The 27,876-nt window shown below is 42.7% G+C and overlaps 1 protein-coding gene across 1 annotated transcript in view; it reads left to right on the forward strand.

Annotated features, from left to right (window-relative positions):
* Positions 1-20,401, forward strand: part of Ahr (aryl hydrocarbon receptor) — a 35,052-nt gene extending 14,651 nt beyond the window's left edge. The window contains exons 3-11 of the mRNA XM_055624351.1: positions 3,364-3,467; positions 5,723-5,812; positions 7,179-7,302; positions 8,207-8,337; positions 9,571-9,773; positions 10,474-10,583; positions 11,579-11,720; positions 12,753-14,019; positions 17,582-20,401. Of these exons, the coding sequence (XP_055480326.1) occupies positions 3,364-3,467; positions 5,723-5,812; positions 7,179-7,302; positions 8,207-8,337; positions 9,571-9,773; positions 10,474-10,583; positions 11,579-11,720; positions 12,753-14,019; positions 17,582-17,713 (2,303 nt within the window). The 3' untranslated portion in view covers positions 17,714-20,401. The remainder of the gene's footprint in view (positions 1-3,363; positions 3,468-5,722; positions 5,813-7,178; positions 7,303-8,206; positions 8,338-9,570; positions 9,774-10,473; positions 10,584-11,578; positions 11,721-12,752; positions 14,020-17,581) is intronic.
* Positions 20,402-27,876: the final 7,475 nt, after the last annotated feature.

Consider the following 27,876-nt stretch of genomic DNA (forward strand, 5'->3'; position numbering starts at 1 on the left):
TGGCTGATAGCACTTACTGCTTGCTCTTCCAGAGGACCCAGGTTTGATTCCCACTCCCCACATAATGACTCACAAATGTCCCAGGGCATCCGATGCCCTCTCCTGACCCCTGAGAGCACTGGGCATACATGTGGTATGAACACATTTTATATACAGAAGAAAACCATAGAATGTATTAAAATAAAATGCGTCTTTTATCTCAAACTATATAGGAAACTCCCTTTAGGTACACTTGGTGTATTATTTGGAAATTTATTCATTCATTTAAAGAACAAAGTACAAGATGTAGATTACCACAGTCCTGTATTTTGTCCTCATGAATGTTTTTTTTTTTTTTCTTCAACAATTCAAAATAATGTACAGGAGAGGAAAGTCCCTCATTAGAAACTGTCGATTGGGTAGATATCGGTTCAGTTTGGACTGGAGCCATTGCCGGGGAGTGGTGCTAGTGGCACGCGTTCGCACACTGCGTAAAGCCAGTTCTCCGTACTGTGTAATACTTCAGATGCCTCCACACGAAGACACACATGAGATAGTCTGTTAGTTTACTAGCCTCACCTCGCGCTGCTTTTATACTTCCGTCTCTGGGGAAGGAGGAATGTAGCCTGCCGCTGGGGAGCCTTAGCAGATGTCTGTTAAAAATTCAAGTTATTTCTCAGGTAGCAGAATCAGACATTTTCAGATATTATGCTTCATTTCTACAAGCTCTTAAGTTTCAAGTATCATATACATTGGAATGTAGACGTGATTTGTGTACTGCTTAACGTTTCAGATGTTTTAGGTGCCATGTAGTCGTCAAAATAATTCTATTGGATGCTAATCAGTGTTCTCCACTTAAAGACTAGGAAATGGATATTACCTAGTGCAGTTCATACAGTTTTTGTAGTGGTTCCTCGATGTGTAGACACAAGGAGGAGTTTATCATCTCTGCCCTTGGCTGTCTATATGTAGGATGCATGTTATTTTACGCTCACCAGAATTCATCTTGAGTGATAGCGTCGCTCTCATGTAAAGGCAAGAAAGCTAAAGGTGAAAAGTGGTTAGCTCCCTGGGAGAATCATGGGGCGGATGGGCCATGGTCTGCACACTGGGAGCAGGCTGCCTGCATTTCCATCCAGGCTTTACCAACTCCACCCCCCTTGAAGGATAGGGTTTCTCTGTGTAGACGTGGCTGTCTTGAACTCGCTTTGCAGAGCAGGCTGGCCTTGAACTCACATGATCTACCTGCCTCTGCCTCCCTGAGTGCTGGGAGTCAAGGTGTACACCAGCCACCACACCCAGCTCCAGGCTTCTATCTGAAAGTTTGGCAAATCTGAGAAGGCTTCTTCCTCGCCTTTTCTCTTAGTTTCATTAAACAAACAATACAGTGTTATACAGCTGATTTGGAAACGAAATGGGACATAGACTGTATCCCACATCGTTACAGAGTAAATAGAGTAATTCAAATGGTACTACGCAATTGCTCTCTTCCATTGATTTCTTACCAAGTAGTATGAACACGAGGAGAAAGAGTATTAATACAGAGTCCAGCATTTTAAGAAGGGGGAGGGAACAGTTGTAAGACTAAAACTTGAAGAGAAAACGTCATAAATGGTTAAAATGACTCAGTCTGGATGGGAGAGTGTGGGCCTAGTGTAAGCTTTCTGAAACAGCACAGAGGTAAGATGTTGGAAGACCCTGGGAAGTGAATATGCACACTCTTTCTGGACTCCTGTTTGTAGTGTTTTCTTTACTACCTTCCTGTGGACTAAACAACAGAAACATTAATAAGGTCTACTTGGAATAGTACTGTCCAGTGACCATTCCCAGAAATCCATGTACCGTGCATAGCAAACATTGTTCTTCCAACATTTAAAACTCAGAGATAATCTGTGTGAAGGGCTTGCTGTCACCTTTACACCTCCACACTCTCTGCAATGCTTTGTAAACCTGTTCTGACTCTTAACTCTTTTTTGACATTCTCTTCTAGTTCTTTATTTCCATAGCTTGTACATCCTGCTGAAAGACTGGCCAAATCTTATTGGCTAAATCTAATTGCATTGGCTACTAACCTCAATACAGGCACAGTAACAAGTGGTACATTACTGAGACAGACACCTCTGGTGATAAAGAATGTATCTAGATGCTGAGCTGTTTTCTCCCATCGATGACTCTACTTGGTACTGACATGAATTCTGTTGGTTAGGAAGGTAATGAAAAGACACTCCAGATGCTAATGGAGGTCTTTTTGTCTGACCCTGTATCTGTCCAGTTTTAGACTGCTCACTTTGTTAAGACTATAGAGGAGTGGCTTTGGCTGTGTTCCCGTCATTTCAACAGTGGGTCTTACTGGATAAAACTCAGTTGTTCTTTCTGTGGAAGCACTTGGTGAGGTAGCAGAGCCAGCATTTAACCTTTTCATTGGAGCAGTGTAATACAGCAAGGTTGCCCATCAAAACAAACAGCAGCAAAGGCTACTGTGCAGGCCAGAAAGGAAGAAAAGGCCATTCTCTGGTCTGCATTTCAGTGAGGAACTGAATTTAAGTATTTCCTCTTAGTCTTGATTAACAGTAGACAAGTTTACCTCACACTATTTTTTGGCCTGAGGAAATCTGTTCTCTGGCCTTTTGAAATGTGTATGTGTAGAGGCCAAGCACTGACCTCTTCTCTCACTGAGATACCTTTCAGCTTCTGCAAAGGCAGGTGAGAGTTTGGCATAGGATCTTGCTGTAACACACACACTGATGATTTACCAGAAAGTGCAAATGTGAGAAAAATTCATGTGCCCTGTAGCACACTAGGAATGCTTTCCCTGAGCCTGGGGCACATAACAATATCACAAAAGAATTATTGAGTTACTATTACTGAGTTACTATTTAATATTGCAGGTTAGAGGGGGATCAGGAGAGATGAGAATGCAAAGCATTTGGGAGATTACTCTTTCTAATAAGGCAATGTTTAAACCCTTGTAAACACTCTAATTGGAGCGACTGTTTACTGACCTGTTGGTCTGCTGTGTCAGTTGCATGGGCATACTCCTCACCACAGCTCTGCAGGATGTTTGTTCATTTGGTTTTAATTGCCTTTCACGTATCAGCAGACAGGTGCAAGGAGCTGGCATGCCCAGTGAGTGGCAGAGCTAAGATTTTCGTCTGACTGGGTGGGATGCACCAGCCATGTCCTTCCAGGTGACAGCCCTCAGGGCATGATGAGCTGCTGATGTAAGCTGTGGCTGCAAGCGTTCTGCTCCGTTGTGCCATTGAACATGCCATGCACTCGGACCCGAATCATCCCTCCAGTGGATTCGATGATCGTGTTTTCACATTGCTTGTTTAAATGTGTGCCTTTTGTGTCATCACATCTTCCTTTCTCTTTCTTCTGTAGTTGCACTAAAGTCCTCCCCCGCTGACGGGAATGGAAGCCAGGGTCAGTGTAGAGCACAGTTGAGAGACGGGCGGGCCTTGCCAGAAGGAGAGTTCTTACTACAGGTGAGTCCCGGTCCTCCCAGCACGACAGGAGCACATCACAAGCGGGGTCCAGGAACCCCAACTCCTCGAAGTGTTCGAAGACCCCTGTGCCACGCTCACGTGAGCTGCAGCACAAGTGGTCTCTGGTGCCTAGCACATGGCATTAGAAGTGGATTAATGAGGCCTGATCACCCTGATTATGGGAACTAGATTTCTCAGGTCCCTTCCTCCTCCCTGCTGCCTCTCGGTGGGTCTGTGTGCACTCTCAAGAATGTTGCTCACATAGAGAGTTGACGCATGTGTTCAATGTGCAAAAACTGTCCTTAATTTGACTTTTATTTTTAATATAGAATATTGTAGCTTATAATTCGTTTTTGCAACCATGTGTGACTTATGTGTTATAGATTTTATCTTACAACTACAGACCCTGGTCTAGTGCCTTAGGACGTGGGAGTTTCTGACAGGTTTGACAGTGAATGGGATCTTAAAAATCTGAACTGTATCTTGTTTGAATGGACACTATGCTCGGTCCTGCCAGCACCAGCAGACACTTAGTGATTCTGTTGAAATAAAGTGGAAGGATAGTGTGCCGTCAGAGTGCTAGCACAGTTCCCCGGCTCTTTCTCTTCCAGCGGAGAACCGAGGGGACAGCTGGGTGTAAGGGTGGCTGACTCTTTGCTGCAGTGGATCTGTATCAGCTCCTTTCTGTTGCTGTAAGGAGGTGCCATGACTAAGCATGACTTGCAGAGGGAAGCGTGCACTTGGGCTCACAGCACCGGAGGGTCAGAGTCCAGCATGGTTGAGAAGAATGACTGTGAGCAGCAGGCAGGGCAGCAGGAACAGCAGGCTGAGAGCGCACATGCTCACACAGACACACACATGCTCATACACACACACAACATATGCTCACACACACTAATACACACACCTTCACACACAAACACAACATATGCTCACCCACGCTCATACACACTCACACATGCTCATACATACATACATGCTCTCTCTCTCTCTCTCTCTCACACACACACACACACACACAGAACACGAACTGGAAATAGGACTCACCCCTAGTGACTAATTTCCTCCAGCAAAGCCCCAACCCCAAACAGCTGCACCAAAATGGGACCAAGTGTTCAAATGCCCAAGACTAAGAGGGACATTTCCCACCCAGCTGCCATGTTCCACTCCCAGCCTGCACACAGAGCTGCAAGGTTGGTGTTCGTCCTGCTGGGCTCTGGTCTTGCCTGGGTCCAGGATTCCTCACTGTGCCCTGTTCCTCCCTGTTGAGATGGTAAAGCGTGTTTTGTGCCGTTCTATGTAGGAAGTATGCAGCTTGCCATTTAGTTTTGTAGTTTATAGTTAGGAGACTGCCTGACTCTTGGGAGACTGAATTCCCCTAGGAAACGGCGAGAGCTTCTCAAATTAAAGTTTCTAACAATGGCCAGCTAACGTGAACACGCACAATTTCGCTGTCCAAGAGGAAGATAACCTTTAATTCACACCAGCCTTGAAAATCCATAAACAAGACAGTAAAAAAAGGACTTGCAAACTAAAAGAAGGAGAGAGCGTGAACTAGTCACTATAGCAGCACAGGCCGTAGGGGGCAGAGGGTTGAGCCAGTGAGAACTAATACAAGTAAGGAGAGTACTACGACAGTGGTCACAGTGAGAGTAAGCGCTAATAAATGTATGTGTTTCATATCTAAGAAGCATATTTAAATTATTGGAATGTTACGTTTTTCTAAGCATTGTGCTTTCCAGTGAAAGTTTTAGTGTCTGTGTCGTTCTTTGAAAGCATCTAGATTTCAAATTCAGGCGGTTCCTGGGGTAGTCTGACTGGAAGCAGTTCTGGCCTCTGACCAGATTTCTCCACTTAAAGGTCCAACCGGCAGTTTCTCCCGCAGTCCTCCCTAAAGGAGAAAGGCATGCAGCTATCGGGAATGTTTTCTGTGCAGTTTGTTTTATACCAGAAGTTGGAGGCAGTGTATTTAAGAGAAGTCTGCCGTGTAAGGAAAACGGAAATCCTAATATCCTAGTCATGTACCTGGCTGGACTTTAAATTTAGCTGGTTTTCTTCAGCCACAGGGAGAAAAGTGGGAGGCCTGAGTGGTTCGGCCCAGTCCACATGCAGTGCGCCTGTGTTTGGGTAGTTCAAGCATTTTAGTCGTTTTGGAGAGCAGGTGCTGAGAGATACAGAGCCACAGCCTTCATTAACAGTCGGCATTTCTGAGTTGTGGGTTCACGCCATCACTAACCACACCTTCCTGTCCGCAGGCACTGAACGGCTTTGTCCTGGTGGTCACGGCAGACGCCCTGGTCTTCTATGCTTCCTCCACGATCCAAGATTACCTGGGCTTTCAGCAAGTAAGCACGCTTCTCTTCTGTTATTTTCAGTGATTACTTTCAGGAAATGAACTTTCTACTGTTTTATCTATTTTATAGTGTAAGATCGAAGTTGACCATTTGAAAATGGAAAGTCTTGATTAAAATGTGTGCTATAAAAATTGAGGCTGTTGGAGTTTTTCAAATTTCAGATGTAGTGCTGATATTTTGTTTGATGGCTATTGCTTTTCTTTTTTGAACTTATCAGTAACCTCAGATGTATAAGAAACTTCCAGGGGCCTGCAGATGTAGCTCTGTGCGACAGAGTACCTGCTATGTTGGGTTCAGTCAAGGGGGCCCGGGAGAGAAGTTTTCAGGCTGGTCAGGCTTCGAGGCAGACAGAACATTTGCTGTTAGACAGCACAGGCCACAGAGGACGTGGGAGAGTTTGGAAATTAACATGACTGTGAGAAGGCTCATGTAAAACACTGGTTTGTACTTTTAACCCTGGTGCCTTTGGATTAGACCTCTAGACTCCATTCTGAGATACTCTATTTCAGTGGGTGGTCGTGTGGCCCATGAGTTTGCATTTCTCAGACTGCTTAGCACCTATGTAGGCTGTACTTTGTATTATATATACAATAAATATTCACCAGTAGCTTTCATTAGAAAGTGGGTGCTTTCGCTGTATTCCAGATCAGACAGGCAACAATGTCATCGATACATAGTGGTGATTTAATTGTGCAATAAGTTCCCAGGGAGACTTACTTAAGGGAAGATAATTAAAGAAACGGAATTTGGTTGTAGCCACAAAACATAGATCTTAGTTTCTTTGTTTAAAACAACGTACCGTCTGTAAAGGGACTCATGGATGAGACAGGGTCTAGAATGGTGGGTCCCAACCTTCGTGATGCCGTGACCGTTTAATATAGCTCTTCAGGTCATGGTCAGATGCAATCTTACAGTTTTTTGTTGCTACTTCATAACTGTAATTTTGCTACTGTTCTGGATGGCAATGTAAATAAACATCTGCTACGCGGGGTAGCAGACGTGAGACTCCCAGAGGATTGCGGCCCACAGGTTGAGAACCACTGGTCTAGCGTGCCATCAGCTGGTGTGCAATGGACAAGGAATATGACTAGATCTCAGTATGATACAGTTGAGGCACAGGAAGGTGCCTCGTGAGCAGAGAGTCTGTGCCAGGAAGTGATGGCAGGTAGTCAGCTGGATCAGATACAGGGCTGGCCTACGGCTTTCCCTACTGGGTGTGACTAGGGGGCTCTGCCAACCGTCCTTTGCATTTGGTCCACCGTTACTGAGAGGTGCCCTCCCATTGAGGCATGTTTTGAGACTGCTGCACTCAATCTTACCAATTTTTCGACCGCTGCTTCTGTCTCCTCTTCTGTAGTCTGACGTCATCCATCAGAGCGTGTATGAGCTCATCCACACGGAAGACCGCGCCGAGTTCCAGCGCCAGCTACACTGGGCTCTCGACCCTGCACAGTACACAGATGCTGCACAAGGAGGGGATGGTAAAGCCATGTACCACAGACGATGCTCATGCTTTCTGAGGATTCTGGAAAGAAGGCCAGGGGGTTGGAGGTCACACAGCTCCATGCTGAAGACAGGGAACAGACCAGGTGGTGCGAGTCTGTAGCTATAGGTCAGGGCCAGGCCCCAAGAGGTTGCCAAGCCAAGGAACGCATAGCAGACTCGAGCTATAAAGCATACCATCCGCCAGAAGGCCACATTGTCAGCAGTGTGAGGACATGTCTGTGCCCACCATGTACACATGTGGAGGCCAAAGGTCACCCATGTCAGGTGTCATTCTTTGCACACCTCCCACCTTATTATCTGAAACAAGATTTTTCATTGGCCACAGAGATCCCCCTGTCTGTGCCTCTACAGCACAGGCTCACAAGCCTGCCTCTCCACGCCTGGCTTTTCCTGACATGCTTCTAGGGGTCAAACTCAGTGTAAGCACTTTACCAGTTCAGCTACGATCCAAGCCCAAAGCAGTATTGCTTTATAAAACTAACAGTGCTACTGTTGTGAAAGACGAGAGGAATATGCAGGATTGTGCCTGAAAAGTGCAAATCATTCTTATCAAATGTAACCATAAAAATGCACGCTAGCGTGTAAACCCATAAAAGCATTTTTCCTCGTGTAAGCATTGTTTCAAGATATCAGTAAAGCCGGTAAGAAAACAAAACCACTGTTGGAAATACATAGTTGACAGCAATAGCTCAGAAGTGCACATGAAAAAAATAAGTCAAGTTCTACAGTGTAGAAGTGTTAATCAGTTTGGGGCTTCTGAATTATTTCTGAAGTGGAATGTTTAATTCAGAACACAGACCCCAGTGTCACAGTTTTAGCTCCTCAAACCCTTCATTTTACAGCAAATGTAAGGTGGGCTGTGCTGTTGTCTTCCCACAGAAGCTCGTGGCCTCCCACAGCCAGCAGTGTGTTTTAACCCAGAGCAGCTTCCTCCAGAGAATGCTTCCTTCCTGGAGAGGTGCTTCAGATGCCGGCTGAGATGTCTGCTGGATAACTCATCTGGTTTTCTGGTAAGGTGCAAGATCATAAACCACTGCCCTTTTGGACGACTGCATTTGATAAAAGAAAGCAACCCTTAAAAATTAACATTGTGGGCCCAGGGAAATGGCTCAGTTGGGAAAATACTTTCCTTCTAAGAATGGGGCCTCGAGTTTGACCCCAAGAGCCCATGTGAAAGCCCGGTATGGTAATGTCCACCCGTAATTCAGTGACGGAGAGATCAGAGGAAGGACCTGGAGAATCCTGGAGTGAATACACATATGTATTCCTGGAGTGAATACACATATGTATTCCTGGAGTGAATACACATATATATTCACACACACACACGTACACACATGTGCACGCCCACATTCAACACACACGCTAGTATTTTTGGTTTCAGTGTCAGCTATAGCTCAGAAAAGCCTATCAGTTAAGATGAAGAAGATCCAGGCAGTCCTGATAAGACTTGATAAGCTAGGGGCAGTGGCAAAGGAGAAGAACTCCCCCTTTCTGCAGACTAGGGGAAGGGGATGGGGGAAAAGGAAGGGAGGGCAGGACAGAGAGGAGTTGAGGGAGAGGGCTTCAATTGGGATATTTAATAAATAAATTGTGGGAAAAAAAAGATGAAGTTATAGAAATTGAGTGACATAACATGGAACCTTGTATACTGAATGTGTTGAAAGAATGCTTAAGTCTCAGAAGTAGCCAGCCATTCCTTAGTAGGATGCCTAGCATTTGGGGTTGTGTGCTTTCCACATGGGAAAGTTCACCACACCCAAGTTTATATTCTCTTTGGCCTCTGTCATCTAAAATCATTCCTTATCTTGGGTCTGCACATTCTTTATGCAGTTTTATAAGTCTCATTTACTGTTTTAATGAGATTGAAAGATTACAGTGAGCTATAGTATATAGATCATACATGTTTGAAAATTAATATGTAGTGTGCCTTTATCACCCTTCTTTTCTTTAAGTTATGTATTGAGAGCTTGGTGTGCAGAGAGCTGTGGAAGGTGGAAATGGTCAGGAGCTTTTAGGGATGTGAACGATAGGATAGGGCAGTCCTCTTGTGACACTGGGTATGTCACTTGGTGCCCTCTTTCCCACCCTACCTTTGGAATTTTAATAGGCAGAAAGAGAAGTGAGGGAAAAGGTAGCAGCTGTGAGCCTGGGGGCCTGTCCTGGCATCAGGAACCTCAGGAACATGATGGAAACTTCGAAAATGAAACTGCTGTACAGTTACCTTTAATGACTTTTTTAAGGCGATGAATTTCCAAGGGAGGTTAAAGTATCTTCACGGGCAGAACAAGAAGGGGAAGGACGGGGCACTGCTCCCTCCACAGCTGGCCTTGTTTGCAATAGCAACTCCACTCCAGCCTCCGTCCATACTGGAAATCCGAACCAAAAATTTCATCTTCAGGACCAAGCACAAACTAGACTTCACACCTATTGGTTGTGATGCCAAGTAAGGAACCTTTTCACTCTTATTTTGCCACATGCATGTTTTATTTTAGCATTTCTGTAATTGTGTGACATATGGTGTAGATTCCAGTATTATTTACTACTATTTACTATTTATTCATTACTATTTACTATGTCTTTCAGTATTTCCTACTAAAATAGGGCAATTTCATCAATTTAACAAATAATCTTACTATTTTGTATTATTTATTGTACTTCCAAGTGTCATTCTTAGGACATCAGTTTATTTTACATTTTGTAAAAATATTGTTTAATTTTTAGCTTTATAAATTAAATAACTATCTAAAGTAATTAGTTAACTAACGAGAATTTATCTCAAGGCATTTTCAGTTTTTTCTCCTTTCGTATGGGAGAATACAGTGAAGCAACCTAACAGACCTGTCTCCCAAGTACAGCCTGAGCAGTCCGTGTTTTTAGCTTTTGAGTTCGTTTTACTTTTATAGTTAACTCTGTCAGATTCACTTCTGACCATCCTAACTTTAATGACCTTATTCCAAGGAAGAAATTGGGCTAGAACTGAAAATTCGTAGCCATAAGCAAAAAAATAAAAAAATAAAAAGGATGCTTTCTATATGCTAATGTGAATGTTTATGTCAGCTATAGTATGTTGTAGAAATAGCACACCACCAATGGATGCATCTTGCATCTCGATTTTTAATTTTTTTTTTTTTTTTTTTTGACAGAGGCCAGCTCATCCTGGGCTATACAGAAGTGGAGCTGTGCACAAGAGGGTCAGGCTATCAGTTTATTCACGCTGCTGACATGCTGCACTGTGCGGAATCCCACATTCGAAGTGAGTTGGAATTCCTGTGGCCTGCCTGGCAATTTTCACGGGCACGAGAGTGTGGTGAGCTCTTACAGACGTTCACTGATTCTTGTGTGTGTGCACGCGGCCGTCACTTCTCTCTCATGTTGTGGATCTCCAGGATCGACCTCAAATAGTCACGCATGGTGGCAAGGACCGATATCACTGCAGCCTCTCCCCAGCCCTGGGACTCGTGTTTCTAACTGTTGTGTGAGAGAATGTCCTCAGAGACCTGCTTGCATTAATCCTGTTGCCGTCATGCTGTTTTGGTTAACCGATTTTACTGTGTATTTCCACTGCAGCTGCCCTGCAGTGATAGTAGTGGCCTAATTATTATGAAAATAACTATTTTGGCCAATAAAGTTTTGTTCAGGCAATCTTTAATAGCATCATTACCTCATATATGTTAATATAAAGTCAGGAAATATTAAAAATAGTCTTCATTTAACATGAGAAGTTTTAATCTTTACTTTTCTCCCAAGCTAATCTCTTCTTATGTTTTGCCAAAACCGTCCGACCGGCTGTCAACATTTGTTTAACATTTCACATGTTAAGCCTTACCTAAAATGGGAGAGCACCAACTCTGAGTTCCTGTGCCTCTCACTGTGCTCACTGGGTTTCAAAATCTTCGAGATATTATAACTGCTAGTTAATGGAATTCATCTGGAAGTGTGTCAGAATGACTTTTAAAATGATCCTTTTTTTATGTTTTAATTGTGCGTGTGTATTTGTCTATGTGGAAGTATGTGAGCAGGAGTACTGGTGAGCTCAGACGCCAGAAGAGGCCATCAGATCCCCTGGGACTGGGTTCCGGGAGCTTGTGAGCCCCCAGTGTGGCTGCTGGGAACCAAACTCAAGTCTTCTGCAGGGCAGCAAGCTCCCTAAGCAGAGGCAGGGCTTGAGCACTGCAGAGGGTCTTTGTTACAGAGGTGTCCTTACTGTGTTGCTACGGGTTTGGCGACCTTGTCACTGTTTATTTCTAGTGATTAAGACTGGAGAAAGTGGCATGACTGTTTTCAGGCTCCTCGCAAAACACAGTCGGTGGAGGTGGGTCCAGTCCAACGCGCGCTTGGTTTACAGAAACGGAAGGCCAGACTACATCATCGCCACTCAGAGACCGCTGACGTAAGCATTAGGGAAGAGCAGTCCCACTTCTGTGTCTTCATCAGTCTCCTTCCATGAGTATTTACAAACAGCCTTAAGCAGTGGAACCTGTAACTGAAAAGTGAAAAGTTAAAAGACTTTGTCTAGAAAGAACAGGGCAAATATGAGAAATGTTGAAAAAACAAAACAAAAAACCGGCAGTGAATAGCTTCATTGAGCAGCTAAGTAGATAAAGCTAAAACAAAATTTCAATTCCAACTTACCTTCTGTTTAAAGAGGAATGAAAGCCAGTGACATCTTGAACATAAAAGAAAAACTATGAAGCTTGTTAACTGTGTGGACACAGTGATTTGAAAGTTTCTCACAAATTCCAGAAAAGAATTTTTTGCAAAATTAACAAAAAAAAATTTATTAGCACTATTGTTTTGTGAACGATGTCTTTGTTTTGTTTTTGTATGCAGTTTGTTCTCAATTGTGATTGTCTTGGCTTTCCTTTACCCTTAATGTTTCCAAACGTGCTTTAGAAATCATTCCTTAAAGAGTAAATTCTCAACAACAACAACAAAACTGTTGGGATTTTGAAGACCTAGCTCTTTTGGGGGAAGACTTAATGTCTGTGCAGAACTGAGTCATTGGCCCATGACCATAGTGAATGTTCATATCACCCATAAGAGTGCATGGATGTATGCTTCATGAATCATGAATCCGTTGACTGGTGCAGCTAACAGACCTCTGGCTTCATTAGTCTTTTCCAGGCTCACATATTTCATTCACCGATTTTGCTGTTGTACATTTATTTTGTATTCCATTTATATCCCCTACTTATTATTTTATTTAGATGTTTCTATTTTTTTAGAATTTATATATACTCCTATATAGTTTTAGCTACATTTTCATAACACTAGTCATGAAAATAACTTACCTCAAAATAAAAACATGTTCCTTACTATCAAACCCAGCTGTAGTACGTTCTATTAATTTCTTTTCTCCTTTTACTTAAAACACATATGATGAAACTCTAACATACGCAGACCTTCTTGCCCGCCCTTTTAGGGATGAAGAAGGAAGAGAGCATTTACAGAAGCGAAATATGACGCTGCCCTTCATGTTTGCTACCGGAGAGGCCGTATTGTACGAGATCGCCAATCCTTTCCCTCCCATCTTGGATCCCTTACCAATACGCAACAAAAGCAGCACTGGTGGGAAAGACTGGGCTCCTCAGGAAAGCCCAAGTAAGGATTCTCTCCACCCCAGTTCTCTTTTGAATGCCATGATCCAGCAGGATGAATCCATCTATCTCTGTCCCGCTTCGAGCCCCGCGCCATTGGACAGCCGTTTTCTCGCGGACTCTGTGAGGGAGTGCAGTGTTTGGCAAGACAGCTTTGCACCAAGCGAAGCTGTGCTGAAACATGAGCAAACTGCGCATGCTCAGGACATGAACCCCGCACTCTCAGGAGGTCCCTCGGGGCTCTTTCCTGATAACAAAAACAGTGACTTGTACAGCATCATGAGAAACCTAGGGATTGATTTTGAGGACATCCAAAGGATGCACAACGAGGAGTTCTTCAGAACTGACTTGTCAGGGGAGGTCGACTTCAGAGACATTGACCTAACAGACGAAATCCTGACGTACGTGCAAGATTCTCTGAGCAAATCGGCCTTGCTGGATTCAGCTTGCCAGCAACAGCCGGTGACTCAGCACCTCAGCTGCATGCTCCAGGAACGCCTGCATCTGGAGCAGCAGCAGCAGCAGCTCCAGCAGCAGCACCCTGCTGAGGCCGTGGAGCCCCAGCAGCAGCTGTGTCACATGGAGCCCCTCCAGCATGACCTCGCTCAGAAAATGCAGCACATGCAAGCCAATGGCATGTTTGCAGGTTGGAACCCCGCCCCCCCTGTGTCTTTGAGCTGTCCTCAGCAGGAACTAAAGCACTATGATGTCTTTTCAGGCTTACAAGGGACTGCTCAAGAATTCCCCTACAGATCCGAGGTACACAGTACGCCTTACACACCGAGCTTTGCTCCCTGTAATCAGGCTGTGCTGCCTCAGCTTCCCAAGTGCGCAGAGTTGGACTTCCCTGGAAGGGGTTTCCAGCCGTCCCTGCACCCCACCTCTGCTAACTTAGAAGATTTTGTCAGCTGTTTACAGGTTCCTGAAAACCAAAGACACGGGATAAATTCACAGTCAGCCGTGGACGCTCCTCAGGCATACTACGCTGGGGCCATGTCCATGTATCAGTACCAGCCAGGGCCGCAGCACACGCCTGTGGACCAGAGGCAGTATGGCCCTGCAGTCCCAGACTCCCAGGCATTTCTAAGCAAGGTAAGGGCTTTCCAGAGCGGCGCAACCTGTGGGCCTCAGCTTCTGCGTCTTGTCTGTCCTGTGTTAACATACTGTAGAAACCTTTTAAGTAGCAATCAACTTCACAACTGCTTCTACTGTGTTTTGGGTCACACAATTAACTTCATTGTAATTTCCTTAAGCTAGCACAAATAATAAATAATTTTCTTAAAAATAAGTGGATATTAACATAATCTGATAGCCACTGTTCGTCACCACTCAGGAGTATATTATGCTTGCACTAATAAATTGCTGTTAAAAAATGTTAGTTTATTTGAAGACACTGGTTTAGCATCTGAGAATACCTTGAGTAACATTACGTTCATCGCCCTGTTTGCTGTTTGAGTGTAGACAGATACAAGTGCCACTTGGGTCTCAGTCCTGGTTGTTACCTCTAGACTGTCAATACTCTGATGTATCTGATTGTATGGGATATCTTTTTTTTTTGGTGGGGAATGATGGTGGTTTTTCTTAGTCGTTTTCCTGATAGCCTAATGTAATAGTTATAGTAAAGAAAATTGATTAATCGTACACTGGATACAGTTTATCTGGGAAAGAATGGAATTGTCTCATTTCCTCACAGTCTTGCAGCTGGAGGGCACGATTGACCACAGAGAGCAAAACTGCTTCTCACACCCGTGTGTGAAAACCTCCAAGGCTGACTTCTCAGATCCTGGAAACCTGCAACAGAATGGGCCTGGCTGCTGGGTGTTGACAGGCAACAGGACTAGCTGGTTCTTCTATCACACAGTAGGATGACAGCAGTTAACAGAAATTCATTGCACAATTCAGAGCCCCTAGAAAACAGGACTCCAAATGTTCTCAATGCAAACAAAAAATGAGTATTCACAGTAAAAGATGATGTCTGATTGGCTTACACATTATAGAGATGAATTGAAATGCCACATTGTAACCTGTACATATGAGGAATTATGTGGCAATAAAAAAAAAAAAAAAGCAAACTAACATCTTGGGCCTGGGAAGATGGCTCAGCAATCAACACTCACTTGCACGTCTAAAGGACCTGTATTCAATTCCAAGCACCCATGTGGGTAGCTCACAACTGCCTGTAATTCCAGTTCCAGGGATGCAGTGCCCTCTCCTGCCTCCTCAGCACTGCACACTTGTGTAGCACATGTGTAAATGTAGGAAAACAGCCACACACACAAAATTTTATTCTTTTAAACAATTTATTATTTTTTTTATTCTTTTCCCTCTTCCATTTCCTTTATCAAGCCCTTCCCATCTATCCCCACCTTGCTTTCTTTCCAATTCATGACCTCTTTTCTTTTAGTGTGTATGTGTGTGTGTGTGTTCCTAAGTATGTAAGTAAAACCTGCACAGTTTGTATATTACTTACAGGTATAGGACAACCCTTACCAGCAATTCAGAAGGGTGCTTCTCGTGCCTGGTGTTAGGGCTGTGGAGTGAGTTCAAAGACAACCTGGAAAACAGTGACACACAAAATAAAAGTACAAAAAGGTCAAGCATATAGGTAGCTCAGTAGTGGAGCACAGGGTTAACACACACAAGACCTTGCTGGACCTACAGCACTGCAAAACAAGTGAGGTTATTTGAAACAGCTGAAAGAATAATTTTACGATTTTTATTTTATTTCATCAACTACACACTACAATATGAAGGTTCTATAGACTATCAACTCTTATGTTTACTCTTCCTTTTTTTTTTTTTTTTTTAGCAATTCTGAAAAACTAGATCAGTTTTGGTATAAGAAGGCAAATGTCTTAGTTGGGGTTACTATTGCTGTGATGAAGCACCATAACCAAAAACAACTTGAGAAGAAAAGTCCCGCCTAACAGTTCATAGTCAAAGGCAGCAGGGGCAGGATCTCAAGTGCAGGAATCTGGAGGCAGGAACTCAAGCAGGCAGGAACCTGAAAGCAGATGCCATGGAAGAGTGCTTCTTCCTGGCTTGCTTTCCTATAGAACCACACAATGGGCTGGACCCACATCAGTCACTGATTAATGCCTGCCTGCCTGCAGCCAGATCGTAGAGGCATTTTCTCAGCTGAGGCTCTCTCCCCTCTAATAACTTTATCTGAGTCAAACTGACATAAAACAAACTATCCAGAACTGACTCCTTGTCAACCTGACACGTCATTTTTTAGTGAGAACCCTTCCTTTCTCATTTATCTCCAAGATGGCAGTATATAAAACATAACTGACTTTAAAAGTCCCATGCTCTTTACAAATGCTAATACATTAAAAGTTCAGTTCTCTTTAAAACAATCATTCTCACTAAAAAAAAAAAAAAAAAAAAAAAAAAATCCAAAATCTCTATTAAAAGTTCAAAGTCTAAGCTGTGGGCTCCTATAAAAGTTAAAAGAACCATGGCACAGTCAAAGCAAAGCAAAACCAAACTCCAACTGTGTAAATAACCCCATGTCCAATGTCTGGGACACAATCTTCTGGGATCCCCCAAAGGGCTTGGGTCACTTCTTCAGCCACTGAGGCACACAGACCTTATCTTCTAAGTGTGGGCGGGCTCCACTCCACAGCCGCTGTCCTTGGTGGCCATACCGTGGTCCTGGCATCTCTAAAGTCCTGAGGCCTTCTACTGCAAATGAGCTACACGTTCACCAGTAGACTCTCCTGGGCTCATGTCATGGTGCCAAGCCAAAACTGCTCTCCATGATCTCATTTAATCCTGAGCCTTCAACTGCTGCTGAGGCTGCTCCTTCACCAGTGGCCTCTCCTGGCCTCTCACCATGTCTGGCCTCTCTCCATGCCCCTGAATGCTTTCAAAACCAGTACCACTTGGGTAACTCTTACACTGCTAAGTTCAGATGCCAGTACAATCCTGGCCACACCTGGGAAACGACTTCTGTGTGCGGATTCTGAGGAAGACTTTACCTCAGTGATGCTGGTGTCTCAGTCACGGCTGAGTCTTCCGCCCCAGCTGCCCTACAGTTCATCTCTTAGAGACATTTTCTCAGCTGAGGCATCTTCCTCTCTGATGACTCTAGCTTGTGTCAAGTTGACATAAAACTAGCCAGCACAGCAAGCCAGCCACCATATTTTTATTTCCTGTAACTCACAGGAAAATTTATTAAGCACGTGTTACAAATAAGTTGATTTAAGATCATTCCCATTAGTGTAACATAAGAATAGCAAGAAACACTTTGAAACCCAGAGGCTGGCAAAAGTACTGGTGTCTGAACTACAGTGTAGAAGTTCTGGATATGACCAGCTCACTGGTTCCCAGGTTTTTGGTTGGGTGGTGGCAGGACAGAATAACCCTGGGATACCCTGTGTCACATAATTTTCCATCAGACCCAAAGGCAGAGGAAGTGAGAGAGTTCTAGCACTCCCAGTACCATCTTTAGATTGTCTTGTAGGATTAATGGGAAAGGCTGGTTTTCTGAGATGGGTGTGTGGGCCTTTCTCTGTGTGGTTGGATGCAACGTTTAATGAGCAGTAAAGGGCTGTGGAACAAGGTGGGGGTGTCAGGGTCTAAAATGTGTTTTTATAGGGTCATTTAGATGTTAACAAGTTGCTCTGCTTGTTTTTCCTTTTCATTTCAGAATCTGGGTGCTTTAAATGAAACCTATCCATCTGAATTAAACAGCACTGGTCACTCACAGACCCCTGCTCACCTTCATCACCCCGCAGAAGCCCTGCCTCTTCCTGACATCACACCCAGTGCATTCCTGTAGCATCAAGCCCAGGGTCAAATTCATTCAGGAACAGGAACTGGAACTGTCAGTGTTGGGCATCAGTACTCTTTTTCCAAAACAGGTTTTAACCTTTGTGTGTAGAAAAGGAGTTTAAATATATATATAATCAGTCACCTATAAAATGGGACGCTCTATGGGAGCACAGGTAGAGCCCACACACACATTTGCATGGCTCCGGAACCTTGGAGTGCACGGTCCTTACAGCGGAGAACTTCAGGATTCGGGAAAGTTGAATTTCTCTGCTCAATAACTTCAGCCAGAAAAACACTGAAGTACTTTGAGCTTTGAACTTCTGGATTCTTGTTAGCATACCAAATATGAGTTACAAGACCAATCGATTTCCTATACTTTTAACCTCTGTTTTTGTGTCAGATGTTAAAATAAATGGTTTGGTGCTTTGGTCAAAAGAAAATCTCAATATTTTCCTTCTGCACTGTTAATATAAGTGCCTCACATTTTTTTCTATCTAGCTGTAATACAATAGGGTGTGTATTTTATATAAAATATTCTTTATCTCTTTTGGATTAATATTCTTTCTGCACACAGATATTAATTGCATTTCCTAAATTCCATTATTTTTATTAATTCAGGCATGTTTTTACTGCACTACTCATCCCTTTCTTCTGATAAAGGGCCAGTGATGACTGAAAGATAACTATTTATTATGTAATATACTTGTTTCTGGACTTTAGATGTTCCTCTGTGCCTTATGTTGAAAATTTTGAAAATAACACGTTGCCAAAATTATTTAATTATTGCCTAACTGTTAAGGCAGTAGCACTTATATTTTAACAGTGTTTCTGAGAAGAGAGATAATGCCCATGCTCACTTTCACTGAAACACGTCAGCAATGAAAGCGGAAGGCCGTCATGTGAGGTGCTGAAGTCAGCTGTGCGCTGAGCTGCAGTGAAGGGAGATTGGCTAGTTAGAGAAGTTAAGCAGAGCGCTCATTTCGTTGTGTACAAATTGTCTTTCAAAGCTAGCGTGGGTCTCTAATCCTTTTTGTTGTATTGACTTTATAAATTCCACTTCTTACATTGGTGGAAGCTATTTTTTTTCTCCTATGTGAGGAATGTTAAGACTGAAGATGCCAAGTTTAGTGCTAGGCATTTTGATGACTGAAATTAACGGTGCATTGCATAAAAGTAACGAACAAAATGATCTGTAAGACGTTTTCTGTGTCCATTTAAGATAGTTCTTACCTCACAGGCATATTTTTTCAGTGTATCTTTTTAAGAAATCAGATAGTGAATTCAGGCTTTTTGAGTTGGTAAGATAAACACAATTTGTTTGCCTCCATTTATTAAGTTCTTTGAAAGATACATATTGCTACCAATATGGCGAATTCATCACTCAGCCAAATTGACTGTCCTCTGATCCTCCTGCCTCTGTCTCCTTCAGCAAGTCCTACTGGCATGGGCCACCACAATCAGCTTGTCTGTTCTTAAATGGCTTAAGGAAAAAAAAATGCTGATGTATGTCATTGTCTTTGTCTTTTACTTAGATATAATATATGAAGGACACAGATCTGTTTTCCATATATTGTATAAAAATCTGATGAGATCCCAAACTGATACGTAATATTAAAAAACAAAACAACAACAACAAACCAGCAGTGGTTCTCAGCCTGAGAGTTGTGAACCATTTGCGAGGAGAGTGACCCTTTCACAGGGGTCATCTAAGAGCTTTGAAAAACACAGATGCTTACATCACAGTTTGTAACAGTCGTAAAATTATAGTTAGGAAGCAGCAAAGAAAATAACTGTAAGGTTGGGGATCGCCACAACATTAGGAAGGTTGAGAGCCTCTGCAATGCAGGCTCTTTCATTTTTCTTTTAGAAAATTAATATATGTGAACATGGCTTCACGTAAGAAGAATTTGTGCATTTTTCAGTCAAAATTCTGAATCTTTAGGATTCAGCATTGAAAAACAGTTGTCTGAAACATTTCACAATTTGCTTCCAGCATGTAGTAACACCAAGGATCTAGACCAGTGGTCTGGACTATTATCCTTTTTAGACTTAACCTTTTCATTAAAAGTTGTCACAGAAACTGTTTTGTCAATCTCTTCTACATGATACCAAAAAATAACCAGTTAAAAATAACGTTGGACACTGTGTGTGTGGTGGCATTTAACTAAACACAAAGCCGAAAGTTTTAACAGCTTTATATTTTATCTAATATAAAATAACTAAAATATCCAAGAATCATAAAATCACATTAAATTGAATATGCATTTGTCTGTATTGCCAAGTGGCAAGCAAAAGGAATGATTTAAGCACTGCTAGACTGAGGGCCTAATTTCTAGGTGAAATTCACATCCAAGATTCTGTGTATGTCTGACTGAAGTTCTTCTCTCTGTGTTTTTCCACAGCACCCGAACACTTACTAATATGCCGTTGTATTACCCTTTCGATCGTTACTATGCACAGGCTGGTTTATTTCAGTATCAATAGATTTTAGGTTTACATAGCTTCTTGCTATCCTTCAAACTGTTATTGCTTACATATGCTATGCATAGATTTTTTTGTTAAAGTATGATTTATAATATCCTTGAGTATCAAAGAAAATGTAAACAGTGATATATGATAATAAAACAACCACCAAATATGAATAATGTTTTCATGTAAATTCTTCTTTCTCTGTATCTGCAGAGAAAACAGCTCGCTGTAGCATCATATAATTGCCAGGTAAAGGTGGGCTTTAGAGAAAAACGAGTCTTTCATGTAGGAGTCACTTAAATTCTCTGTTTTAAGTATTTGGGACTTTAAGTATTAAGGACTTTCTTTGGAACACCGGCGGATGGAATAATGATGCAGAGACTTCATTATATTTATTATTAGCTTAGGCACTCCAGCTGGGCAGCGTCTCAGCTATCCTAACCTAACAATACTGGCCTGGACTACGTCCAACCACACAGGCTGTTAGCTCTTAGGTCCAGAACCTGCTTCTCCTTTCCTGTCAGGCTGGGGCCTCCTAGTGCCACTTCTTTCCCAGATGTCCCACCCATTCTCTCCTGCCTCAGCTATTGGCCGTTCAGCTCTTTATTAAACCAATCCGAGGGGGTGTTTACAAAATATGATGAAGCCATAGAATAACAATACCAAAGTCCAGCCAGTACAGAACTCAGTATCTGAATAATACAAAGAAGTTCTTCACACAGTGCACAAAAAGATCATCCCAACAGATGAGTGCAAGTTCAAGCTTAAAAGTGATCTGTAGTCCCCATATTTTTTTATTCTTCAGAGTTAAGAATAAGCTCCTATGCTTACTGTCTTTAATCTCCCAACTTCTGTGGACCTTCCTGTGGACAGGTTGCCATAAAATTAGGGAAAGCATGGTCTGCCGTCACCTTAATTTAGCCCCTTTTCGTACTTGCTCAGAAGTTGTTTTTGTCCCCCAACACCTGCGGCTCTTCCCTTGTGTTGTCCTGAGTTGCTGTAGCTCTCTTTAGTCCTTCAACTTGTCTTCTTACCTTTGTGTAGAGTAACCTCGAAGCTCTGTCTCACCTGCGGCAGGCCTTTGTTATCCCTTGAGTGTAAGAAAAGTGACTTCCAAACAATAGCACAGAAAGGTGGAAAATAATTCATAGAAAACAAGGCCAGAAAAAGTCATGTGGCCTCATAACTTTAAGGTAACACAGAGAGGGAATGTAGTACGCCTGCCAGTACAGGCTAGAGCAGCTACCTGTTTCTACAGGAGCACTTTGCTCTGCCTTCCATTCCACCTGATGTTTAATTTAGTTTATCTCATTTACCTTTCCCACAAGGTAAATTTAATTATTCCATTTTCACAAATGACTAAAATGTATTTTTTAAAAGTGACTGAAATCTCCAAATAGTTTTCATACACAGAATAATGGTCCAGACAATATGTTTATACTTCTTCAGAATCCATGCAGGTGTCAATTTGGTGGCCAGGGATATTTTGTAGATGGTAGTGAGTTCAGGGCCTAGGGATGGGACAATGCTATGGGTTGGATCTTAAGTGCCCTCCAAACCTCTTGTTGGAGGATTGGACCCTAGCTTATGGTCTATTGAGAAGTGATGGAACCTTTAAAAAAGAGTATTAAAAAAGAGTATACCATGGAAGGATATTGGGCACCAAGGATGTGTCCTGAAAGGCAATTGTGACGCCACAACCCTGCTCTTCTTTTTCTGTTTCCTGAGTCCAGTAAAGTGAATGGACTTCTCTGCTTCACCTCCTATAAGATGTGCTGGGCAGTAACCTGGCAAATAAAGCACAGATGGAAATCTTGGGACCACAACTAATTCCTTCTCTCTTAAGAGAAGGCTGACATACAGGCTGTCCTGGATTCCCCACAGAGACCCAGTGTAATCACCAAAAATTCTTGCAAGAGGGAGGTTGGAGAGTCAGAAGGGATGGAAAATAGAAGGGACAGCAGGAAGTATTTGAGGACACTATTCTGAGACCGTTCAAGATATAAGACCACATGTCAAAGAATTCAAGAAGGTCCAAGAAGCTGGAAAACGGAAGAACACAACTCGGCCTTGCTGGTGCCTGATTTCAGAGCTGGCGACCTCTAGTTGAGTGGTTCTCAACCTGTGCGTCACGACCCCTCTCATGGGGGTCACATCCCACATCTCAGATATTTATGTTATGATTCATAACAGCAAAAATTATAGTTATGAAGTAGCAATGAAAAAATCTGGTTGAGGGTCACCACCAAAACATGAACTGAATTAAAGGGTCAGAGCATTTGGAAAGGTGAGAATCGCTGTTCTAGTTCTGTTAAGATAACAGTTGCATTGTCTTAACCCAGTAAATGCAGTAATCTTTATAGTGGCTGTTAGGAATTAACACAACTGTTTCAGATTTTAAGGAATGATGCAGTTGGAGTGGGGAAAAAAAATTTAAATTTTCACCGTTTCTATAGAAAGAGTTGTTCTCCCAGGCTACGACGCAGAGAACAGCCAGGAAGGGTTGGCAATACTTCTGCGGCTGCTCCCCACCTTCACATCCCTCGAGCGAGCTAGTGAGACAGTCGTGCCTCCTTGGCTCCAACCTCGCCTCAGTGGGAGGACACGTGGAAGAGCACACTGCAGCCTTGTTTTCTCCAGATGTCTGCCTTCTGTGGGGAGTCAGGAAGTGCGTTGCTCACAGCCTCACATATGTTTCTAAGGAAAGGTCTTAATAATGTGTCTACTGGTTTGCAAATCACTCTACAAATTGGCCCAATTCCTAGAAGAGAAATGGCTTTCCTGAAGCGGGTTAGACATTATACCAACACTGCCATTTAAACATCTTCAAGTAGTTTTCTGTGCTTAAAATTAAAACAACTATTTTGAGGGCAATTCTGCAACTCTTCAGCTAAAGCGCTTGTGTATGAAAAAAAAATAGTAAGTTTGTTTCAAACTTCTCTCAGGATAGTATCTCTTCATAGGGTCCAAGGGAAGCCTGTTAAAGGAGAACAAATCAGAGCTGTTAAAATACCGTCCTTCACAAACACCTTGACACATATTTTCACACTGCTTATTTGCACAGAAATTTCAACTCCTATATTGGAACTGATGTATACAATAAGGTGAGTTTATAGTCCTCTAATTTCCTAGTTAGAATCCTGAAACCGTGGTTGACTGTGGGCTAACAGAACGACAAAATGTGAAATCTTGAATGGGGGTGCTGCTTTACTTCAGAGTGGCTGTCTGTGGTAGGGCAAAGTGAGATTTGAACCTCTGCTTTAGACATATACCCAATTCATATACTGTTTCCCTTGAAGATTTTACACTGGATCCAACTCAGGTTATTCTTGCATATGTCAAAGAATTATCCCTCTGTCTGACAGAGTTACAGCTAAAATGTAAACTAATGTTTAACTGAAGCGCTCTTTATAATACAGAAAAGTGTTATAAACACGTTTTAGAATGATCTGGCCTACCTGGCCACCTGGCCACCTGGTCACCTGGCCATGTTTCAAGTTTCTCTCCTTGATTTGTATAAAGTGTGAAATCAAGGATAACTCACTAGGCCCTCAAGTCAAGAGTTCTTTCCGACATTCAGCTAAAACTCAATCCGTGCCTCTACACAAAGACCTCTCTCAAAGTTTCTGTGCACGTATCAACAAAAAGACCTTACCAGCAAAATGGACATTTAAAGAGGCAGAATTTCTCAGCTTGTAACAAAATTGTTAGAGCATTTGGATGATACACTCATGATTTCCCTTGAATTAGCAGACCGCATGCACACGTATCCCCTTCTCCGTGTGGTTTGGGGAACATCCCAAAAGAAAGGACAGAGAGAATGTGAGCTGGTGATGGGAAGGAGTGCAGGGACGCATTGTCCTCTGGACCTGGCAGCACTGTGGCACTCACTTGTGAACTCACAGCAGCTCACAGCTCAGCATGGATGGGAGGAGGGGCATGACTCCTAAGCCCCCACTTCCAGCTAAGCAGCTATTGGTGGGCACTGGTGGAGGAGCAGTTTTTTTTCTTCAGGGATCTGGCTGCTGGGAGGTTGCCCGTGTCCATTTTAGCCCTCAGCGATGCAGTGCGTTATTAAATTCCAAAAAGGACTTAAATGCAAGAGGGGAAACTATTAAAGGAGTCTAGGGAGAGTAAGAGGGAAGATTTGCCTTGGGTATCATCATGGTACATTATATTTATGCATGAAGTTATCAAAAAATAAATAAAATGTTCAAAAATAAAAAAAAAATATTTCTAGTTAGGGTCCTCTCTTTTGCTTAGTTTGTTTAGATGTACAGATTTTAGTGGGTTTATTCTATGTTGTATGTTTATATGAGTGAGTATATACCATGTGTGTCTTTTTGCTTCTGGGACAACTCACTCAGGATGATCCTTTCCAGGTCCCACCATTTACCTGCAAATTTCATGATTTCCTTATTTTTCATTGCTGAGTAATACTCCATTGTATAGATGTACCACAGTTTCTGCATCCATTCTTCAGTCGAGGGGCATCTGGGCTGTTTCCAGGTTCTGGATATTACAAATAAAGCTGCTACAAACATGGTTGAGCAAATGTCCTTTTTGTGTACTTGAGCCTCTTTTGGGTATATTCCTAGGAGTGGTATGGCTGGATCTTGAGGAAGCGAATGCTCAATCCCCATCCTGAAAGGCAAAGAGGATGGACATCAGAAGAAAAAGCAAACAGGAAACAACCTAGGAACCTGCTACAGAGGGCCTCTGAAAGCCAGAAGAAAAAAACAGGAAACAACCTTGGAACTTGCTACAGAGGGCCTCTGAAAGCCTCTGCCATGCAGACTGTCAAAGCAGATGCTGAGCCTGATGGCCAACTGACAAGCAGAGTGAATGGAATTTTATGTAAGAAGTGGGAAATAGTAAGAGCTGGAGAGGACAGGAACTCCACAAGGAGAGCAACAGAACAAGAAAATTTGAACACAGGGAACTTCCCAGAGACTCATACTCCAACCAAGGACTATCCGTGGAGATAACCTAGAACCCTGACAATGCAGCCACTTCTGATGAGAACTGATAGACTAAGATCAGAAAGAAGGAGAGGAGGACCTCCCCTATCAGTGGACTTGGGGAGGGGCATGCATGCAGAAAGGGGGGGAGGATGGGACCGGGAGGGGAGAAGGGAGGGGCTTATGGGGGGATACAAAATGAATAAAGTGTAATTAATAAAAATTTAAAAAAAACATTTCAAGCGGGTGGTTACTAATAGACTTCGTAGTTTAGAAAGGAGTGCCCACATGAGAGCAGCTCTGGGACTGTTGATGTGCAAACTTTAGGTTTTGGGGATACTGAGGGCTTGCTTCTTCCTTTCATTTTACATTTGTTTGAGGTAAATCTGACAGAATCCTACTTAGGCTGAAGATTATGTAAGAGCTTTGTGTTAATGTCCTCTCTTTTGCTTCACTTAATGTTCTTCACAATGACATTATCTTGTTGATTTCAATCTCAATAGCATGTTGAGTCACTGTCTTCAGAATCTGTCCACAAAACAGTTTTTAAAGTTCTGCTTAGAAATGAAAGTCACATAAGATGTTAACACAGAGAGCTGGTGATCAAAGAAGTTCAGAGAAAACCTGGGCAAAAAGAAGGTAGTCAGGTCCCTTTGCTAAATATCTCTAATATGTCAATGAATATGGTAATTTTCAAAAGATTTGATATGTTAAATAAATTTCAAATTTGACACCAGAGCTGTTTTCATGAAACTGTTCACACTTTGCTAGTGTTCCAAAGAAAGCACATTGAGAAAGTCTGTGTTATGGGGAGAAATCCCTGACTCTGTTGTCATGTTCCCCTGTGGCTCAGAGTCTGCATTTTCAGATGAGTTGTAACATATCAGATGCATCTTCTATCTTACAGTCACACACCATTTCCCCACCAGCACTCACATAAATAAGAATTTGCTGTCCTCTGCCTCTTCATTTCCCAAACAAGTTTTTCACTCTGTGAAGACCTTAACATTCTCTCTACACCTGAAGCATTTGATATGGCCTTTGCTCTATATCATTTGTAAATAGATGTCCAAAGTTTCTTTTGTTCAAACTTGCATAACAAAATTCTCCTTGTCATTCAACTATGCTGTTTTGGCCATCTGCAGAAAACTTCACTGAGTTGGCTTTTGTGCTTTTTCAGTGTTGGTTTTTCATAGAGAGTTGGTGTTGGGAACAGTTTATGAGACATGTGACTCTATTTACTGTAGTGATCACATTGAAACCTTTTAGATAATACCCGTATGCTTTTTGTTTTTATTATTAGAATTTTGTTTTTATTGAAGAGCATGTTTTCCCTTCATTAAAACACAAGTAGCTTTCTCTTTTATTTGGAACACCAAGAGCCTTCAAATTAGATCAGGGCACAACTAGAACAATGCTCCATGACATACTGCATACACACTTGTCATAGTGTTCTCTCTCTCTCTCTCTCTCTCTCTCTCTCTCTCTCTCTGGCTTGCATTAGCCCCTTCCATTTTATCACCTTTAATTTTCTGTTATTTTTCCTGTGCATACTGTATTCCTTTAACTCTTGTTGTTATCATCAAATTCAAGTCCCCCTTTATTACCAGCTGTCTTTGGAATAATTTGTATGAAACAGTGCAAAGCAAAGAATGCACTGAACAAAAGAAAATCATCCTGCTCACAACTCTGACCTATACCAGACATCACCACTACCAGGAGAGACTGGCTGTAGTCACAACCCAATTTGCAACTCATGTTCACAAAGTTCATGATAGCTGATTCTCTTCCATGTTCCTGCTTCTTTCAGTACTGCCACTGTAAACAACTGGGAACCTAGATCTTTCAACACTTATTATAATGCTTCAGTTTAAAAAATTATTGAAGGTCTGGGGGCTGGCGGTGGGGGGGGGGGCTTGATGTAAACCATCAAAATCATTATGAATTTTTCCAACTGCCCTCAGGAGAAAAGCATGTAGATCCTCCACAACTTAGAAGAAGTTGAGTGACTAGTGTGGTGTGAAGTGATCTGCAGAGAACCCTGCAGCCAGGTGGGAGGCTGGGTACGGATGGGGCTATGGTGCCACCCAGCTGTGTGTATGTCTAGCCTGGTGCCGGATCCTACTGTGGGTCTACATTGGTAATCAGTTAGGACACCTCCTCCAGGGGCCCGAAGAACTATGCACAGCTCTCTGAGGTGCTCCCTGACTCTGAAAGCAGAGACCAGGGTGGACTTGCTGCTCCTGGTGCAGCTGAGCTCAGGTTTGACTCACTCTGCACACGCCAAAGTGTCCAGATCACAGGGGAGTGCTCACTGAGTGTCTAAGAATAAACACTTCCCCGTGCCTGGCTAATGGCACAAAGACACTTTACTATTGCACTTTTTCTTTTTTTTTTCTTTTATTTTTTCATATTTTATTTTTATTTTTTATTTATTACAGTTTATTCACTTTGTATCCCAGCTGTAGCCCTCTCCCACATAACCTCCCAATCCCACCTTCCCTCCCTCATCTCCTCCCTGCCCCTCTCCCAGTTTACTGATAGGGGAGGTCCTCTATCCCTTCCATCTGACCCAAGCCTATCAGCTATCATCAGGACTGTCTGCCTGTGGCCTGGTAAGGCTGCTCCCCCATCAGGGAGAGGTGATCAGTCAGCCAATGAGTTCTTGCCAGAGACAGCCACTATTTGTTCCACTTCCGAGGGAACCCATTTGGACACTGAGCTGCCACTGGCAACAACT

Source organism: Psammomys obesus, unplaced genomic scaffold, assembly GCF_907164565.1.
Source record: "Psammomys obesus unplaced genomic scaffold, mPsaObe1.curated_primary_1811, whole genome shotgun sequence".
Classification (NCBI taxonomy): domain Eukaryota; kingdom Metazoa; phylum Chordata; class Mammalia; order Rodentia; family Muridae; genus Psammomys; species Psammomys obesus.